We start from the raw sequence: 22,163 nt of genomic DNA on the forward strand, positions 1-22,163 counted from the left end.
AGGGGCAGACTCATAGCTCCTTCTATATGTATCACCCTGCAGGAGGAGGAGCAGACTCATAGCTCCTTCTATATGTATCACCCTGCAGGAGGAGGGGCTGACTCATAGCTCCTTCTATATGTATCACCCTGCAGGAGGAGGGGCAGACTCATAGCTCCTTCTATATGTATCACCCTGCAGGAGGAGGGGCAGACTCATAGCTCCCTTCTATATGTATCACCCTATAGGAGGAGGGGCAGACTCATAGCTCCTTCTATATGTATCACCCTGCAGGAGGAGGAGCAGACTCATAGCTCCTTCTATATGTATCACCCTGCAGGAGGAGGGGCAGACTCATAGCTCCTTCTATATGTATCACCCTGCAGGAGGAGGGGCAGACTCATAGCTCCTTCTATATGTATCACCCTGCAGGAGGAGGAGCAGACTCATAGCTCCTTCTATATGTATCACCCTGCAGGAGGAGGAGCAGACTCATAGCTCCTTCTATATGTATCACCCTGCAGGAGGAGGAGCAGACTCATAGCTCCTTCTATATGTATCACCCTGTAGGAGGAGGAGCAGACTCATAACTCCTTCTATATGTATCACCCTGCAGGAGGAGGGGCAGACTCATAGCTCCTTCTATATGTATCACCCTGCAGGAGGAGGGGCAGACTCATAGCTCCTTCTATATGTATCACCCTGCAGGGGGAGGGGCAGACTCATAGCTCCTTCTATATGTATCACCCTGCAGGAGGAGGAGCAGACTCATAGCTCCTTCTATATGTATCACCCTGCAGGAGGAGGGGCAGACTCATAGCTCCTTCTATATGCATCACCCTGCAGGAGGAGGGGCAGACTCATAGCTCCTTCTATATGTATCACCCTGCAGGAGGAGGAGCAGACTCATAGCTCCTTCTATATGTATCACCCTGCAGGAGGAGGGGCAGTAAACTTTACGATTCATCACCTTGGAGCCGCTGGTATAACGCTCGGTCTGTAATATATTTGCAGTAACGGAGACACCTTTCAGGAAAACAGACCCTTGTTGCTTTAGTGGCTTCAGATCATAGACGGTCAGGAAAGCTGGAGAGAGAGAAGGAATATAATAAAAAGAGGCCGCGCCAATTAAAATGCATAATTCTGTGCTGGCACAGAGGTCAGTGAGTAGTTGATGAGACTCAGCTTTGTAAAGTATCAAATTAAACATCAACATAGGTTCTTGACTGCCATTTAATATTTCACCAGTTCCTCCATGGAGGGGGATGTGCTGCTGCACTTTTGCCCTCTAGTTCTTACGAGATCAACCCAAGGCGTTTGCAGGCAGACTTTATGGGTTAAACATCACATCTGACAATCAGGTGACATTTTACAGACTTTGTAATGTCATGTGAAAGTCTGGGCAAATACAGCTAAAGTGGAGAACTTTGCATTGCTACCTCCTAGAGTGCATGTAGTTCCCTAGAGCGGGGACCCCTGTTTCCCCCATGCAAACTCATCAACTCCTTACTTTATTTCACTTGAAAGGGTTAAATTGCATTGTCTTATACTGTTTAATACTGTGTAACTGCATTTTATATGTATGTTGTGATATATATGTTGCTGTACATCCATTTGCACAGCACTGTGGAAATAGTTAATCAACATTGAGAGACTTGTGGGACTTTCTAGCAAATAATAAAACACTGGTAATTTTTCACAGCTACCATAAGGGTTAAAGATGATCATGTTTTGGACGGAAAAAGCTAGAATTGTTTACCACCAAAACCAGACAGAATGACCTTTTGAATGTCTGGTTTTAGCCATGTTATTATGTCTGAAAACCTGTTTGTGTCTGGAAAAAACTGCTGTGTCTTTGCCATTATTATTAAAGCTCTAATGTAAGTCTATGAGATACGGGAGGTGTAACATTGTAACTGTTTAGGCAGTGTTTCTCCACTCCACCCCTCCCACTAGAATGCTCCAGTCTAGCTAGAAGTAGTATATAAGATGAGCAGTCAGAGCCCATGGTGTTCTGCAGTTAGGGAACATTTCTTAGAAGAGTAGACTGCCAGACTTGAGTGACCAGAAGAAAATGCTGAGACGAGGATACGCTGCCACAGACCCTGGATCACCAGCCTTGGAACAGGGTACCAGCCTTCTGAAGAGAGAAAGGGACAGCTAGCTCAGGCCTTTCTTCAGCATCAAACCCTTCTCCTGCCAGGGAGGAGACTGGAAAAGCCAACTTTATTCCTCGCCTGTATTGTTTTGCACTTGAATTCCAGTAAAGAAGCACCCTGGTTTACTGCAGACCCTGACTCTCTGGACTTATTTTCCATTGGGGTGTATCACACCTTGCCATACCTTCCGGAAAGCAACATGTGGTGACACGTAGACGGTGTCCGGGGGACCCAGCGTAGCGTCTGGGCCACCCCAAACCTGGCCACTGCATGTGTGTGGGCTGTCATGTGGATGTACCTGTACAACATCTCCCGTTTATACTAATAATTTACAGTAACTAAGCACAGAAGGCATTGGGCAGTGGTTACAGGAGTCAGATCAAATCACTTTGCGGTACTTCTGTTTCTATTAATTCGATGGGGATTTGGGACCCCACAGAAAATTTGTAATTGGTGGAACCATTGAAGGAGGGGGAGACCAAAGAAGTGACCTTGTCTATTCCAGAGGAGAGACAGTTGAATAGCGATGACCCAACTTTATAGCCCTATAACTATTTACGCTTCTAACTTGCTGCCTTCACCAGCGACACACTGTGCAGGCACAGAAGAACATTTTTCAGCACACAGAAGGTTTAAAGTTTGGCTGCAGATGCTCTAAATAAGAAATTTTTTGGTGCGGAGTACCTTCATCATCTCCAGCATCCAGCTCATCAACGTCCAACTCTAGGGCTGCAGCGTCCAGGTGTTCAGGCAGGAAGCAGCCATCGGGGGAGTCTGGAGTCTGCATGTTAGAAGACACCTGAAGGATACAATAAGAATTAAGTCAGGGGGAATGTATTAGGACACAAGGACATCCAATAGATTGTCTGTGAAGGTTCTCATTTATCCAGGTCATGGTATATCTGTGAAGAATAAATCAAGGCAACTGGACTTACTGTAGATTTCTTGAAAACGTTTCACTCGTTCTTCCAATGAGCTTTCTCAATTATGAGTGACTGTACAAGAATTCTCTGGGAATAAATATGTAACTAAATCAACATCTGGTAATTATACCCAGCATGGGGTCAGAGGTCATTATACCCAGCATGGGGTCAAAGGTGTTGATTCCAAAAGGTGCTGACTCCAATTAGGATAATGGAATCAACAACTTTGACCGCATGCTGGGTATAATGACCCCTGACCCCATGCTGGGTATAATTACCAGATGTTGATTCAGTTACATAATTTATTCCCAGAGAATTCTTGTACAGTCACTCAGAATTGAGAAAGCTCGTTGGAAGAACGAGTAAAAAGTTTTCAAGTAATCTACAGTAAGTCCAGTTGCCTTGATTTATTCTTTACAGATATATCCAATAGATTCATTTTCTTCACAAAATTAGGACATGAAAGTGAGGAAAGCAACATTTCCAGGCTGAATGGGTTTGATAAGTGACAACCAATTTTGAGCTCAGAGCAGGTGTCATTTCCCTCCCCCCATTCTTCTTTGCAAACTATACATTGTTGGACTGGCTCACTAGAGTACCAGAGGATCCTCTGGTGGTCCCAAACTTTGATACCATAGTGGGACCCAAAGTTCGAGGAGTAAAAAAAATAAAATTGGCGTTGCTTTTGGAGACAGCAAATAGCTACATACAGTCCTGATCAAAAGTTTAAGACCACTTAAAAAATGGCAAAAAATCATATTTAGCATGGCTGGATCTTAACAAGGTTTCAAGTAGAGCTTCAACATGCAACAAGAAGAAATGGGAGTGAGACAAAACATTTTTTTGAGCATTCAATTTAATGAAAACAACGAATAAACTGAAACAGGCTGTTTTTCAGCTGATCAAATGTTTAGGACCACACCTCCAAAAAAAAAATTAAACCCCCCCAAAACAGAAATCCAACTTCCAAACATGAACTCAGTAATGAGTAGCTCCGCCGTTATTGTTGGGGACTTCAAAAATTAGTTTCGGCATGCTTGATGCAAGCGTTTCCATGAGGTGAGTGGGAACATTTCTCCAAGTGGTGAAGACGGCCGCACGAAGGCCATCTACTGTCTGGAACTGTTGTCCATTTTTGTAAACTTCCCTTGCCATCCATCCCCAAAGGTTCTCAATTGGATTTAGATCAGGGGAACACGCAGGATGGGCCAAAAGAGTGATGTTATTCTCCTGGAAGAAGTCCCTTGTCCTGCAGGCATTGTGTACTGTAGCGTTGTCCTGTTGAAAAACCCAGTCGTTACCACACAGACGAGGGCCCTCAGTCATGGACATAGCCAGCGGCCGTTTGACGCCCCTGCACTTCCTGAAGCTCCATTGTTCCACTGAAGGAAAAAGCACCCCAGACCATTATGGCGCCCCCTCCACTGTGGCGCGTAGAAAACATCCCAGGTGGGATCTGCTCGTCATGCCAGTAACGTTGGAAACCATCAGGACCATCAAGGTTACATTTTTTAACATCAGAGAATAAAACTTTCTTCCACCTTTGAATGTCCCATGTTTGGTGCTCTCTTGCAAAGTCCAAACCAGCAGTTCTGTGGCGTTCAAGGAGACGAGGTCTTTGAAGATGTTTTTTGTTTTTGAAGCCCTTCAGTCTCAGATGCCGTCTGATGGATATGGGGCTGCAGTCAGCACCAGTAAGGGCCTTAATTTGGGTCGAGGATCATCCAGTGTCTTGACGGACAGCCAATTGGATCCTCCGGCTCAGTGCTGATGAAATTTTTTTGGGTCTTTCACTTGACTTTTTTGTTCCATAACCCTCAGGATCATTTAAGAAATTCCAAATGACTGTCTTACTGCGTCCCACCTCAGCAGCGATGGAGCGCTGTGAGAGACCCTGCTTATGCAGTTCAACAACCCGACCACGTTTAAAAAGTGAGTTTTTTTGCCTTTGCCATCACAACGTGTGACTACCTGACAGAAAATGACAATGAATCCACATCTTTGCACAGATTTGGCTTTTTAAAAGGCATGTGGTCCTAAACTTTTGATCAGCTGAAAAACAGCCTGTTTCAGTTTAAAGGGTTTCTATCACTTCATATCACATAATTAGCTGTCAGACACTAGCGATCCGCTAGTGTCTGCTCTGGCCAACCATCCTACTATAATCACTTGTGGGGCAGCGGTTTTGCTAAAAAACTAACTTTTATAAATATGCTAATGAGCCTCTAGGTGCTATGTGGGCGTCATTAGCACCTAGAGGCTCCGTCTACCTTCATACACAGCGGCCGCCCAGCACGTCCCTCCAGCCCGCCCATGTCCTCCTCCGTGTGACGCAGCGGCCGAATTCTCGCGCATGCGCCGTGCGCGGCTGTATTCGGCGCATTTGAGATGTCTGAGCTCGGAGCGGTCAGACATTCAATGCGCATGCGCGGATGTATTCGGCGCATGCGCATTGAATGTCTGACCGCTCCGAGCTCACATCTCAAATGCGCCGAATACAGCCGCGCACGGCGCATGCGCGAGAACTCGTCCGCTGCGTCACACGGAGGAGGACATGGGCGGGCAGGAGGGACGCGCTGGGCGGCGGCTGTGTATGAAGGTAGACGGAGCCTCTAGGTGCTAATGACGCCCACATAGCACCTAGAGGCTCATTAGCATATTTATAAAAGTTAGTTTTTTAGCAAAACCGCTGCCCCACAAGTGATTATAGTAGGATGGTTGGCCAGAGCAGACACTAGCGGATCGCTAGTGTCTGACAGCTAATTATGTCATACCAAGTGATAGAAACCCTTTAATCGTTATTTTTAATTAATTGAATGCTCAAAAAATGTTTTGTCTCACTCCCATTTCTTCTTGTTGCATGTTGAAGCTCTACTTGGAACCTTGTTAAGATCCAACAATGTACAATATGATTTTTTGCCATTTTTCAAGTGGTCTTAAACTTTTGATCAGGACTGTATATACTAAACATGCAGCTACCACTAGGGGGAACTCCCTGTATACAGATTTTCACTTCTCACAATGGGTTCAACACTGAGCTCCATCTAGTGGTGATAGCAGGCAGACAGAATGCATTTTATCTAGTCAGAGGAAATACTTTAGTATAGACCTAAAAACACAATATTTTGCATCATCAATAGCACATTACAGTAAGTTTTGGAGGGGTGTCAATCCGAGCTTTGCTATGGGGCCCTATTATTTCTGTGCACTAGCTGCAACTTACTCAGTACCCTTTTTTTCACCACTGCTGGTAGTCAACATTTTCATAGGAATCAATACAACATTACCATGCATTGACAAAAAAATTCCAAATGCCCTTTATCATTCCAACTCCTCCATGACTAGTGTCTTATAAACTCCTTAAAGGGTAACGGTCATGTTTTTATAAAAACATTTTTTTACCATATGTTACTGCTGCAGCAGCATTATGCATAAAGCAATCTTTAGTTTCTTCACATACCACTGTTTTCCTTGAGTTTTTCCCTTAGTTACAGCTGTTTAAACATTTACAATGAGGACCTTCTCAAGATGGGTCCTCTGCCAGTTCTCTGAGGCCAAAACTGCTGTCCCTCACTTCCCATACACACTTGCTGTAGCCAGCAGCTCCCTGCCAGCCAATCAGATTTCATTACTGAGAGACACACCTCCTTACTCTGAAGCTTAATGCAGGAATGCAGTGTGAAGGACCGCCCCTCCGTCTTCTGTTTAGTTGCAAGACAGACAAGCCCTAGTAAAGGTCTTTTAAAAGGGAGCAATGGAAAGGGACAGAGGACATTAATGAAAGCTGTTATTATAAAGGTAATTACAATCATTGACAGACTAACTCAGGTATACATGCCTAGCTCTAATAAACTAGTGGTGGATCAACACCACCAAATGAAAACACAACACCAAAACTGAGAAGTAATCTCCTGCGTCAGTCCTGGGAAATGCGGAGAAAATATTTATATCATAAAGTGATTACACAATGGAGAGATGCCAAGACGTGCCTGCCAACCAGACACTACAACAGCACAGCAGAGAGACCATCCCGCAAGCTCCTCTCTACTTATTCTCGGGGGTAAGTATTGCAGCACAACTAGGAAGGCTTGCCTTTCAGGAGTCTCAGAAAGCTGGGCGACAGCATGTTTGTCAGATACCAGGACCTCTGGTGTGGCTGCTATCTCTGCACCTTCTATAGTTAAACCCCTGAATCATCACAGCAGCAATATACATTTAAACCTTGAATGCAGGAGTGTACACAGATCACATAGGGCCCCATACCAAAACTTAGTATGGGCCCCGTTGCCCCACCCAGTTTCCCAGTATTCGTGCATCAATCACTCCGAGGAAACGCAAAGTGCAACTCCCGAGATTTCTAATCTACATTTATTTTAATTTTTTTTATATAAGAAAAAAAAAAATTGTGATAAAAAAAGTTGCCCTCCACCTCACCCACTTAATCTGACTTTTAGGTCATAAAGGTGGAATAGGTGCTTCATAACTATAGCGCTCATTGTGAACAAGATATTTCTCAATGTAGTTACACCAGACAACTTCCATGAATACATCGATATATCTCTTGCTTCCCTTCATATTAGAAAACTAGCTGCCTAAAGCCACCACTAGGAGGAGCTCTAGGTATTGGAATGAAAGATTAAATAATATTTTTGCATTGAGCTCCCTCTGGTGGAGGCTGCATGAAAATGCAGAGTTTTCTTGTCTTGAAAAGGAGTTCAGTGCCAAATCCTCCTCCATCGCGGCCCCGTCGCAGTTGCATGATCTACCTTCATTGACGGTACGCCACTGCTCGAAGGAGTTGTCCTTGATTTAACAAGTGATAGCTTATCCCCTATCCCCAAGACTTCCTGCACCCTTCATCAAACTGCTGTTCTGCATAGCCCCGTACGTCAGCAGCTGAACTATACAGCTTCGTCCACTACGTAGGTCAATCAGATAGTGATGGCCCATCCTGAGGATTGATCATCACTTGCAAAAATCATAGACAACCAGGAACGTTCACATGTAACAGACTAAAACATAGAAAACTGACCCCATACTCTGACACCCCCACACTAAATTCACCATCTTAAAACACTGCACTGGTGTCTGGACGCTCAGAGACTCTCAATGTGACCAAAGAGAAAATCCAGGGCAGCCGAGTCTTGTGTAATGTCCAGCCTCCTGCCAAGAGTCCTAAGTCAAGCCAAGTTTCAGCAGTTCTCTACCAAGGAACCTGGCACAAAAACAGGAAATACGGGAGAGGAATTACTGAGCTACAGAGGCAATCCAAATATTACACATGGGAGCTGCCCATCACCACAAACAGTGATAACAGTGTAATCCATCCAACATAGTCAACTACATACAATAATACCCTCAGGCCTTAAGGATGGGCGAGCCCTCAACGTAGGTTTCACGTATGGTATCTCTAGGAGATGTATGAAAAACAAAGGCGGAGGACTCCCTAGTCTCCAAGCTAGAGGGAAATATATAGTTTACCATATGCATAACACTATAGCTATGTACAGAGGATGCCCAGGTTATACCAGCATGCTCCATATCACCATATACAGAATATACCTATGTTATAGTTGCAGGTCCTGACAGATTTTTGCCTGATTCACCTGTGTACACACACTCACATAATACGTTACTATTACTCACTGGAATGCAAATATCACTTTGAATAGCACTTGTAGGGATAGTCAGGGGAAGTAAACGTTATTTTAAAGGGACTCAGTCATCAGATAAATCGTTATGAATCCATCGGACATGTGAGATGCACACATCAGTACACTGTAAGGCTCTTGGTCCTATTTCGATAGGCTGCCTCCTTGTTGAGAAATAGGCTTTTTTTCTTGCACCCAAGGCTCCCCTCCTTTCCAAACCGCTGACTACTAGAGACGTACTGAGGCCTGGCCCTGAAATCTTGTGGCGGTGCGTTCGGTGCACATGGATGGAGTGCTTAGTAATCTCTGGCCATGTACAGCATATCTGGAGGTGTGTTCTACAGTCCAACTAGTAGATTTGTCAAGAATAAGGTGCACCATTCCCACAAAACCGTGAAGACCACACCAGTTCCAATGCGCCTTAATCATTCAAGTTCCAGGTTTTGGTGACCAAATCTCTGGTGTCTAAGGAAGCTTATATCCTATGGCTTAATATCCAAGTTTGGCACTAGCTTTCAATGACTATGTCCCAAGCTGGCACTTCAGTCTAGCATCCATTTTTTTTTATGCCCCAGTCTGATCCTGGTGTCCAGTGGTTTGAAGACCCAGCCTGGTCCTGGCATCCAGTTCTCTGATGCCCCAGCCTATCCCTGGTGTCTAGTGGTATAATTTCATGACCCAAACTACTGCTCGTATCCAGAGTTTCATGCACCAGCCTGTCCAGGGCATCCAGTTTTAATGCTCAAGCCTACCCTTGGCATACAGTGGTTTGATGCACCAAACACTGCCAGGTATTCAGCTTTTCTTAAGTACCAGACTGTTGCTGCCAACCAGTTTTGCGATATCCTTGATGTCCAGTGGCAAGGAACCCTAGGCTGTAACTGGTAACCAGTGGTTTGAAGGCCGGGCCTGTGCCTAGAGTCCACTGTCTTAATGCCCTGCCTGTCCCTGAATTTCCAGCGAGACTAAAACAGTGACAATAAAATAGGGATGTGAAGACGCATCTTGGTCGCAAAGGGAATAGTTTCTTCGAAAAGCTGTGATAACAAGCTTGATGGATTCCTCCTCCAACTTCCGCTTTACAATTAAGTTGCTCCAGAAATATCAAGTCCGTCGACCGATAACAACCTTCGGTTGCGCTGGGAATGATAAAGATCCCGAAATAGACCTCGGTTCCTCTTTGAGGAAAAGGAGGAGAGTAGAGCGCACATAGGGAGTAGCGTAGGGACTCTAATTGAGGTGCCCAGAGATCAGGTACTTACCTGACTTAGAGAAGAAGAGAAGAATTCTAGGACATCAGATGCCTGGGTCTCATCAACCATCAGGAGGGGCTAACATCAACTGGAGGAACCCCGACGTCATAGTGCATGCTTTTGGCTTCTTCTTGGATTTGAGGCTGGAAAACCGATTCCTGCTATAAAACCCTGTTGCTTATCTGCAGATCTTAAGCTTCTTCTAAAACGATCTGTTTAGGCAACAAATAAAAACCTACCGGTGGTCTTTGCTTACGAGAAAAGACTGACTTAGGCCTGTTTCACACTTGTGGCAGGAGTTCGGGCATGGACCAGCTCTCTGGATTCGACATTGTCAGATGATACCAGAATGCCCGCCGTCCACATTGACTATAACTGGGTCCAACAGAGATCCGGCCTCTAGCCGGCAAATATGCAGAGATTCAGCAGGACAAATACTACTGAACACGCTTCAATGGGAAAGAGCAGACAGAGTGCAACTCCTCCTTCCCATTGAAGGGAGTAGGATGGAGATGCTGCAATTACACCTGCTAAGCAGTGACGGTAAGGCAGGGCTTGTACGAGCACTGCGTTCTCTTCAAACAGCTGACTGGTTTTACTTGCACTCCGATTCAACTAGTGAGCAACCTTCTTCTCCACTACTTCAGGTCCCAGCTGGACCCAGAGTGTTACATGCTGTCTATGAGCACCTCACCGCTGCGGCCAATCAATGGCCTCAGCAGTAGCAGTGGTCCCATGCTGTGCCTACACACATCACCGCTGACTGGCCTGCAGCAGTGATGTCTGTGTAGATGGCACATCATACTTTCAGTCCTGCGGGGACCTGAAGCAGTGGAGAAAGGAGCTGGGCACTGGAACCAGAGCACTGCTAGCAGGAGGGGGCACGGTCATATCCAAAGAGGTTCCCAGTCTCAGAGAACTCCTAGAAATCTATATTGAAGGGAATACATTTCTACTTGCAATCAGGGACTAAACTATAAAACCAGTCTCCGGATGATGCAGAACGCCTGACCCATTACACAAGATTGACTCCAGCCCGTCACCCTCATGTTAGCAGCGTGATGGGCGCTCCGCTTCATATATGGAGATCTTGTCCCATAAATCACCTATTCTGGAACAGCTTCCAAGAGATTATTAAACTCTGCATGGGAAAAATTCTTCTCACTCCACAACCAATATGATTTTATTTGGATGTCTCACGTGAATATTTAAGCCGTACCTCAATAATACCTTATATGTTATAGCGAGGCACTGCACAGCCCTGGGGGGAGATTTTATCCAAAGGGGAATATATGAGTCTGCGTTGTGTACTTTCCTCCAAATTTATCAAACGTTGCACATTTTTGATAATGGTCTAGAAATGCTACAGTAGTTTCTGTATGTCACCCCCAGCCCCACCCTACGGTTAGGCAATCTTGCAAAAAAATAAAAAATAAAAGATTAGCAATTCTTCCCGATTACTTTTTTCTGGCAATAACTTTTTTTGTGCTCTGTATAGAGGGGGCATCCTGCATATAAGGGGGGGGGGGGGGGTGCAGCACTGTATAGAGGGGGCATTCTGCATATATAGGTGGTATCCTGCATATAGGGGGGTGCACTGTATAGAGGGGGCATCCTGCATATAGGGGAGTGCACTGTATAGAGGGGGCATCCTGCATATATAGGTGGTATCCTGCATATAGGGGGGTGCACTGTATAGAGGGGGCATCCTGCATATAGGGGAGTACACTGTATAGAGGGGGCATCCTGCATATAAGGGAGTGCACTGTATAGAGGGGGTATCCTGCATATATAGGGGGTATCCTGCATATAGGTGGGTGCACTGTATAGAGGGAGTATGCTGCATATAGGGGGGTGCACTGTATAGAGGGGGCATCCTGCATATAAGTGGGGGTGCACTGTATAAAGGGGTATCCTGCATATAAGGGGGTGCAGTGTATAAAGGGGGTATCCTGCATATAAGGGGGTGCACTGTATAAAGGGGGTATCCTGCATATAAGGGGGGTGCACTGTATAGAGGGGGCATCCTGCATATAAGTGGGGGTGCACTGTATAAAGGGGGCATCCTGCATATAAGGGGGTGCAGTGTATAAAGGGGGTATCCTGCATATAAGGGGGTGCAGTGTATAAAGGGGGTATCCTGCATATAGGGGAGTGCACTGTATAGAGGGGGTATCCTGCATATAAGGGAGGTGCACTGTATAGAGGGGGCATCCTGCATATAAGTGGGGGTGCACTGTATAAAGGGGGTATCCTGCATATAAGTGGGGGTGCACTGTATAAAGGGGGTATCCTGCATATAAGTGGGGGTGCACTGTATAAAGGGGGTATCCTGCATATAAGGGGGTGCAGTGTATAAAGGGGGTATCCTGCATATAAGGGGGTGCACTGTATAGAGGGGGTATCCTGCATATAGAGGTGTGCACTGCATAGAGGGGGTATCCTGCATATAGGGGGGTGCACTGTATAGAGGGGTTATACCAGATATACTGGTATATGTATATGCCGTTGTGTGTTCATATAGCCCTGACAGCTTACACCCCTCCCCAGTCTTATACCATACCACCTTCCATTCTCTGTGGTTCCTCATTCATTGTCACATAGGCCATTATTTCTTCGATTCCCTATAGCACCTAGGCACATGTCCTTGCCCAACAGTTCTCCCTAGCCTATTATTTTCTCCCCTTGTACACACCAGTCAGGCCTCCTCTATAGATCAGCCCTGTCCAGTCTTCTCAGTCCTGCATTGCCCCCCCTCCCCTACCCTCCCCCACATACTGGGCCCGCTGCTGTGGGTACTGGAAGCTGCGTGCACTCAGTCTGCACATCGAGGTTCAGCTATGGTTGGGCTGGATGCCGGTGACTCCTATCCCGATGGCCGCCATCCCGCTCACCACACTTCCCTCCTTCAGCAGGCTCCTTTTTATTCAGATTGCAGCAATTTGAAGGACTCCAGCACGACTCCAATGTGTTTGTAGCAGTAGCAAGTGTAGACAAAAAAATAACACAATTTGAGTTTCAAACAAAGAGCAGCCTTATCAGAATGTACCAATATGAGGGATATAAAAATCAAGATGGCGGATAAGGGGGGGGGCGTGGTAGTGATCAGTGATGGTCAGTTCACAGTGTTCGCCAACGAACACATGGTGGCTGCCATCTCGACTCACCCGTCCAGCGATGCACAGGTAAGCCCTTACCTGTACCTGTGCCGGTCTGAAATCGAATGCGGTCACCGGGAGCAGGCAGTTCCGAGAACAGCCGCCGGGGGCCTTCATCGGGCTGTTCTCGGAACTGCCTGTTCCCGGTGATCGCATTTTATTTCAAACTGGCTCCCGACACAGGTAAGGGCTTACCTGTGCATGGCCGGACGGGTGAGTCAATATGGCAGCCCGCATGTGTTCGTTGGCGAACACTGTGAACTGACAATCACTGATCACTACCATGCTCCCCCCCCTTATCCGCCATCTTGAACTGACCATCACTGGTAGTGATGAATAAATCAGATTATTAACACCAGATGATAGCACTGCTGGGTGATGAATGTGTATATGACAAACATAGTGGTGATCCCCTAATCAGGTTTCGCTAAATTTACAATGACCTGGTATCCAAAAGGTACAAATAAGGGAATATTCACACACTGAGTTTTAGGATATAGAATCACCAGTAACGCCGATCATTCATGCACTGCCCAAGGTGCATCCGACCTATAATATTAGGGATAGGGTCGCTCAATGAAGTTTCGGGGGAATGGCTAGATACAATTTTGCAGCCCCTTGTGAAAAGGATCCCAGGGTACATTCGTAACACGTCTAAAGTTTTGAAACGTTTTTTCGATAAAAAAATGGTAAAGTAACTATGTATAGTTGACGTGTGATGTCACAGCTTTATATCCCTCGATACCACACAGAATAGCAATGCTGGCTTTAGAGTATCATTTGTATAAGTACAGCAGATATTCGGAAGAATTTATAGATTATATAATAGAAAACAACAGAATACTTGTTTCTCCTTCAATGGTCTCTTCTATTTGGCGAAAAAAGGAGTTTCAATGGGGGCAAAATTCTCCCCATCACTAGCAAATTGTCACGGATGATGTTGCAGATAGCTGGAAGTTATGAATAAACGTCCAACTGGCTTGATCCCAAACTAAGGAGCATATAGGTGACCCCTATAAAACCCTAAGAGCTCTCCCTGACTGCTAAGCACATACAAGGGTCTCAGAGGTAGACGATTGTATGCCCTCGTACCTAGACTGTGTTACACCTGAAAACCCTATAATAGTGAGGGGACACGACCACCGGCTCCCTGCACTTCATACGGAGGGAGTCAGGGTCACCTAGAATAAAGCCAGCAAGGAAACACAATACATGAAAGGACTTATCTGAACAAGCAGCAGCAGAAGCCTCCAGCAGTGAGCACTTCAATCCAGGAAGTAGTATAAACCGCAAAGTGAGGCAGTATGGGAGGGAATATAAAGGAAAGAGGATTAGTCTAAATAGGTGACACCTGGGAGAAGGAAAGGAGATGAGAAAGTGAAACCAAAACAAAGAACATCATGCAAGAGGTAGAGAAGGACGTCTGTCAGACCTTCTCACAGAACTGGCGGTGACACAAATGTAGTGATGTCCTATTGGGAGGAGAAATATATATACTGTGATGCCAATAGTATGGCAGGTACATCGATGACCTGCTGATAATATGGGGGGGAGGGGGGGGGCAGGTGTACCGGTCATACCAGACTTTATACAGTATTTAAATGACAACTCATACAATTTGAGATTCACTTACAACTATGATCCTGTTACGATCAGTTTTTTTTATCTAAAATTAACTGGAGAAGAAGTGCAGAAAATCATACAACCTCAAACCTATAGAAAATAAGTTGCGGGGAATACCGTATTAAGTAGACACATAGCGCATACTATTAAAGGAATACCGGTAGGCGAATTAATAAGGGCTCGACGCAATTGTAGTTCATACCAGGCGGTTGTAGAGGAGAGCATAATTATTATGACGAGATTGCGGAAAAGAGGGCACCTGGAATGGATGTTAGAGCGTGCGGCTAAAATAGCTAAAAATAAGGATAGGAATAATCTTCTATTTAAAACCAATCCTAATAAAAATAATCACAATAATACAAAAAGATATGCACAAAACAAACCAGTCCTGGTATTAACATATAGTCGTCAATTCGAAAAAATAATAAAATACAAAATGCCTTCCAATACTGTACGAAGACCCCGCCCTTCGCACCATACAAAAAAAAATTGATGTAATATAGTCCCTAGAAGAGCACAAAGTTTAGGCAACATACTCTCACCATCAATGTTCTCTGCGGCACCCAAAGGTCCCCCCAAAACATGGCTGACATATCAGGGGTTCTATAGATGTGGAAGCCTGCGTTGCAAAACCTGTAATTATGCAATTCCTACAAAAAGTTTTCAGGATTCGAACGAAAAAAATGATTATGAGGGTCCCTACACCGGGGTACAACCCCAAGGAGGATCCACACTCGATGCACCCCCATAGAGAATACACATACTCTGACACCCTCCATAGGGAATGCAGACACGTGGATGTACCTGTATCTCTAAGATTATAAGACACCCAGAGAATAAGGAGCGACAACATTTATAGCAGACAAACCGGAAATACTTCTCCGGATGATTCACAGGATTCAAAGGAATTCTTTTCAATTTTTTTTTTTAAAGGGAACCTGTCATCAACGTTATTTTGACGGGCAGCATAAAATAGTGATAGAAATGCTGATTTCTGTCGTGTTTTACTCATGATGAGCTAAAAGTAAGTGGTTGCTGAGAACCAGCATCATAATCATTGCAGCCCAGGCCTTGAAAGGAGTCAAATCTACCTGAGAAGAGTCCTGGTTATTCCTAATCTCCTGCTCTCTCTCCCACCTGCTGATGATTGGCAGTTCTCTCCTAGAGAGAAAAGCGAGAAAACTAGGTAGAAGACTGTCAGCCATCAGCAGGAGAGCAGGAATTCATGAATAACCAGGACTCTTCTCAGGTGGCCGTGACTCTTTTCCAGGCCCAGTCTGTAATGATTGTGATGTTGGTTCTCGACAACCACTTACTTTTAAATGACAGACCGCTGAAATCAACTTACCTGTCTCTTCTACTTCATGCCGCCGTTAGTATGGGCAGCATAAAGATGGTGACAGGTTCTCTTTAAAGCTCAAATAGGGAATCCTCCCGTTATATCCTGCCAGGGAATCTATGACTGGAAACTCCAGAACATAGGATACGCCTGGACAACTCAGCACAGAGAACGTAGAGTACACGTGGCTGCACCGGGCATTGGGAAAGTCACATTTCGTTATGTTATGGTCTTGTGCTATAAAATCAGGATTCCCATAATTCTGCCCTTCTCCAGCATAGTGAGAACAGAAGAAGGTTAGAAATCTCCGCTTATTTATCGAAAAGGAAAAACAAAACTCTCACATGGACACAAGTCTTCAGCCCCTTTACTCGGGACACAAGGCCCTTGAGGCCTCATGCACACGACCGTTGTGTGCATCCGCGTCCGTTCCATTTTTCACAGTTTAGTGGAGGTCCCATTCATTTCTATGGAGCTGTGAAAAAAAAAAACTGATAGTCCTCCGTTTTTTCTCCGTGATTCCAGTCCGTCAAAAAAATATAACCTGTCCAATTCTTGTCAGTGGAAAACAGAGGACGGACCCATTCAAGTCAATGGGTCAGTCAAAAAAAAACCTCTAGAAAGATTCCTGGTTGACCCAAATGTCTTCCATTTAAAGAATTCTGGAGGTCACTGAGCTCCTGGGAACTTTCAGGGCAGCAGAAGTGTTTCTGTTCCCTTCTCCAGGTCTGTGCCTCCACACAATCCTGTGTCTGAGCTCTACAGGCAGTTCTTTCCTCCTCATGGCTTGGTTTTTGCTCTGATCTACATTGTCAGCTGTGAGATATTTCCAAATCATGTCCAATCACCTGAATTTAACCAAAGGTGACTCCAATCAAGGTGTAGGAACAGAGATGATCCACAGAACTGGGAGGCCCTAGAGCTAAATGTCAGGTGTCATAGCAAAGGGTCTGAGGACCTGTCCAGGCAAAGTTTTGGTTTTTTCATTTTTATAAATTTACTAAAATTTCTAAAATTCAGTTTTTTGACTTTCTCATTATGGTGTATTGAGTGCAGAGCTATTGGGGGGGAACGTGATTTTTTTGTTTTAGCACAAGGAGGAACATAACAAAATGTGAGAGAAGTGAACGGGTGTGGAGAACTTCTGAATGCAGTGTAGAAGCCTCAGCTGGCATAGACTAGCCTAGAGAACATGTACATCAGTCCAGACCTGCATGGACCTAAACTACCACGCCCCCTCCTGGAGGACGGGCCGGGCTCTGGCAGTAAAGGGTTAAACCAGGCACAGGTGTGGCAGCACTACATGAATAATGGAAAGTCTGTACAGTGACGGGGTATATTGTCAGACCGCACACACGTAACAGACTCCGCTTCATTCCCGCCTCATGCAGATTACAGCAGTGGAGGGTCAGATATACCTCGTGTAGAGGAACAACAATGCATCACCAACACTACACCAAACCAATATATACAGCCTGCTATTAGAATAATATATACTATTCCTGTGCTGATAATATTACAAACCACGAACGCAACTTCTACAGTCAAGCACTGATACTACAGCTACCTCCACTGCTCTGCTACTACTGCACTGATCATATAATAGACATTACACTGCACACCACAGCTCTGCTATACCTGCACTGCTCACATCAAGGGCACTACATCCAGCACTGCTATATCTGCACTGATCACAGACACCACACTGCAGATCACTATATTAAGCTCTGCTATTCCTGCACTGATCACTGACACTACACTGCAGATCACTATATCCAGCTCTGCTATATCTGCATTGTTCATATCATAGACCCTACACTGCAGACCACTATATCCAGCTCTGCTATACCTGCACTGCTCACATCAAGGGCACTACATCCAGCTCTGCTATATCTGCACTGATCACAGACACTACACTGCAGATCACTATATCCAGCTCTGCTATATCTGCATTGTTCATATCATAGACCCTACACTGCAGACCACTATATCCAGCTCTTCTATACCTGCACTGCTCACATCAAGGGCACTACATCCAGCTCTGCTATATCTGCACTGATCACAGACACTACACTGCAGATCACTATATCCAGCTCTGCTATATCTGCATTGTTCATATCATAGACCCTACACTGCAGACCACTATATCCAGCTCTTCTATACCTGCACTGCTCACATCAAGGGCACTACATCCAGCTCTGCTATATCTGCACTGATCACAGACACTACACTGCAGATCACTATATCCAGCTCTGCTATATCTGCATTGTTCATATCATAGACCCTACACTGCAGACCACTATATCCAGCTCTTCTATACCTGCACTGCTCACATCAAGGGCACTACATCCAGCTCTGCTATATCTGCACTGATCACAGACACTACACTGCAGATCACTATATCCAGCTCTGCTATATCTGCATTGTTCATATCATAGACCCTACACTGCAGACCACTATATCCAGCTCTTCTATACCTGCACTGCTCACATCAAGGGCACTACATCCAGCTCTGCTATATCTGCACTGATCACAGACACTACACTGCAGATCACTATATCCAGCTCTGCTATATCTGCATTGTTCATATCATAGACCCTACACTGCAGACCACTATATCCAGCTCTTCTATACCTGCACTGCTCACATCAAGGGCACTACATCCAGCTCTGCTATATCTGCACTGATCACAGACACTACACTGCAGATCACTATATCCAGCTCTGCTATATCTGCATTGTTCATATCATAGACCCTACACTGCAGACCACTATATCCAGCTCTTCTATACCTGCACTGCTCACATCAAGGGCACTACATCCAGCTCTGCTATATCTGCACTGATCACAGACACTACACTGCAGATCACTATATCCAGCTCTTCTATTCCTGCACTGCTCACATCAAGGGCACTACACTGCAGACCACTATATTCAGCTCTGCTATATCTGCACTGATCACTGACACTACACTGCAGACTACGATATCCAGCTCTGCTATACCTGCACTACTCACATCATACACACTACACTGCAGAGCACCAAATCCAGCTCTGCTATACCTGCATTGCTCTCTCTACAGTGCAAACAACTCTGCTACTCCTGCACTGGTTACATTACAATAACAACTAAGCATTACATCCAGCTCTGCTATTCCTACATTTATTATATGACATACACTACATCTCAGACCATTATATCCTGCTCTGCTATTCCTATACTATACACTGATGTTCCACTATCTGCTATTCCTGCGTGGATTACATCACTGATGTTTTGGTGCAGGAATAGCAGAGTTATCTGCAAGGGTTTGCAATGATCACATCACAGATGCTGTTCCTGCACCAATTACTGAAACCATTCCCTCCAGTACAACCATCTACTTTACACAGATCTCTCTGCTACTCCTGTACTGTACACATCACCTCCACTACATCACCCTACACTATATCTAACTCTGCTACTCCTGTGCAGATCACATTACCGCCACTACATCACCCTACACTAGATCTAACTCTGCTACTCCTGTGCAGATCACATTACCGCCACTACATCACCCTACACGATATCTAACTCTGCTACTCCTGTGCAGATCACATCACCTCCACTACATCACCCTACACTATATCTAACTCTGCTACTCCTGTGCAGATCACATTACCGCCACTACATCACCCTACACGAGATCTAACTCTGCTACTCCTGTGCAGATCACATTACCGCCACTACATCACCCTACACTAGATCTAACTCTGCTACTCCTGCGCAGTCTCCATAGAGTGCAGCACTCTGCAGTGCAGTATTGATGGCACCCCACAGTCCGCACACCCGCCCGTGCAGACTCTGACACCCCTCTCCGCACATCTGGGCCTAGCACTAGTCACCTCTGATGTAGTCCTTCACTTCGTGTCACTGCTCCTCCATCCCGAGAACCTCCATCGTCCTGTGAGCTCTAAAGCCGCCCCTCCCTGTGACATCCAGCAACGCCCAGACAGGGCGAGGAGAGGAAGAGCCTGGAGTGCCCACACTACATCACACATGACTTCACCACCACATGTGCAGATGGAGCAGAGCTGAACTAGTGACTACAAGGCAGAAAACACAGTTACCGTATAGCCCGCCGGAAAAAGAACGACTAGACCGAGTAAAGACAAGAAGGGATTTTTGTCTTCCTCTGGATCAACGTGCAGGAGAACAGGCTGGACTGGACAGACGTCTCTTTTCAGTCTCATAGACTACAGATGTAGCAGGGTTAACACTCAAACTCTTAACGCATCGTGTTATCTTGAAACAAAAGCGATTGAAGGTGTTTGCTTAACGCATTTAGTTTAGATAACACATTTCATAAAGCACGAGTGTTAACTCTACTACATCTGTATGTTACTGCTGACTGGGTGTTGGTGAAGTGTCTCTGCGTTCACCAGATGGATCCTTCCACCATTTGTGCAATTTACAGAAAAGAGACGAATAGTGAGACTTTCGAGAAGCTCTATGGTCCAGCCGTCAAGAGTTGGAAGAGAAGTCTCTGTAGTGCGGACAGTGGTCAGAGGGGGGCGCTCACACATGTGGAGGGGGTTCTGGACGGTCAAGACAGACAGATGATCGCCAAGATGGCTGCTGTATCTGAAAGGACAGACACGGGGTCACAAGTTGCTTCTGCAGTAGTCCCTGCAGTGACCACATGGGATGGTCAACCTGCGGCCCTCCAGCTGTTGCAAAGTTACAACTCCCAGTATGCCTGGACAGCCTACAGCTATTAGGAAATGCTGAGAGTTGTAGTTTTGCAACAGCTGGAAGGCCACAGATTGACCATCCCTGGTACTAGAAGCAGGACTTTATTCACACACTGCAGTCGCTTCACTTCCACTGACCTCTCATCATCGAGGACGCCCGCACTGGTGTCCCAGCAGAGCCCACTGGGGAGGCAGGAATGGTGGACAACAGTGTTCAGTGATGAAAGCGGGTCCTGCCTGGTGATAATAATGGCCGCATCAGAGTTCACAGGAGGGATGGAGAGCGCCTGCTGCCATCATACATAATGTGGAGACTCAGAGGACCAACACCAGGAGCACCATTACCTACCAGCCCGTGGAGGGAACACTGACCGCCCTTCACTTATTCACCTTCATTTATTACTCCTGCTAGAAGTTATGAATAAATTGCTAGCAGTCTGCAGTAAGGGCACAGAGGGGCCTGAAGGGGGGTGAGTACAGTCTGAAAATGGCAGCACCGATTGGATAGAGCGAGTCTTCCAGGAAAAGAACATCACTCTTTTGGCCCATCCTGCGTGTTCCCCTGATCTAAATCCAATTGAGAACCTTTCGGGATGGATGGCAAGGGGAGTTTACAAAAATGGACAACAGTTCCAGACAGTAGATGGCCTTCGTGCAGCCGTCTTCACCGCTTGGAGAAATGTTCCCACTCACCTCATGGAAACGCTAGCATCAAGCTGCCGAAACAATAACGGCGGAGCTACTCATTACTGAGCTCATGTTTGGAAAGGTTTTTTTTGGAGGTCTGGTCCTAAAATTTTGATCAGCTGAAAAACAGCCTGTTTCAGTTTATTAGTTGTTTTCATTAAATTGAATGCTCCAAAAATGCTTTGTCTCCTCCCATTTCTTCTTATTGCATGTCGAAGCTCTACTTGGAACCTTGTTAAGATCCAGCCATGATACATAGGATTTACTGCCATTTTTCAAGTGGTCTTAAACTTTTGATCAGGACTATATATACACACAGTCCAGATCCGGTATATACACTACTACACCATGACATGTATATACACACAGTCCAGATCCGGTATATACACTACTACACCATGACATGTATATACACACAGCACAGATCCGGTATACACACTACTACACCATGACATGTATATACACACAGCACAGATCCGGTATACACACTACTACACCATGACCTGTATATACACACAGCCCAGATCCGGTATATACACTACTACACCATGACATGTATATACACACAGCCCAGATCCAGTATATACACTACTACACCATGACCTGTATATACACACAGCCCAGATCCGGTATATACACTACTACACCATGACATGTAT

The 22,163-nt window shown here is 45.5% G+C and overlaps 1 protein-coding gene across 2 annotated transcripts in view; it reads right to left on the reverse strand.

Annotated features, from left to right (window-relative positions):
- PLD2 (phospholipase D2) overlaps positions 1-22,163 on the reverse strand; it is a 115,959-nt gene that overhangs the window by 62,104 nt on the left and 31,692 nt on the right. The window contains exons 1-3 of one of the 2 annotated variants that reach the window (XM_040415267.1): positions 19,969-20,063; positions 2,823-2,937; positions 950-1,065 (exon numbers count right to left, since the gene is read on the reverse strand). In XM_040415267.1, coding sequence (XP_040271201.1) covers positions 950-1,065; positions 2,823-2,925 — 219 coding nt within the window. In that variant the 5' untranslated portion in view covers positions 2,926-2,937; positions 19,969-20,063. Of the gene's footprint in view, positions 1-949; positions 1,066-2,822; positions 2,938-19,968; positions 20,064-22,163 lie in introns of those variants that run through there. The other variant, XM_040415268.1, reaches the window with a different exon arrangement.

This window comes from Bufo bufo, chromosome 1, assembly GCF_905171765.1.
Source record: "Bufo bufo chromosome 1, aBufBuf1.1, whole genome shotgun sequence".
Classification (NCBI taxonomy): domain Eukaryota; kingdom Metazoa; phylum Chordata; class Amphibia; order Anura; family Bufonidae; genus Bufo; species Bufo bufo.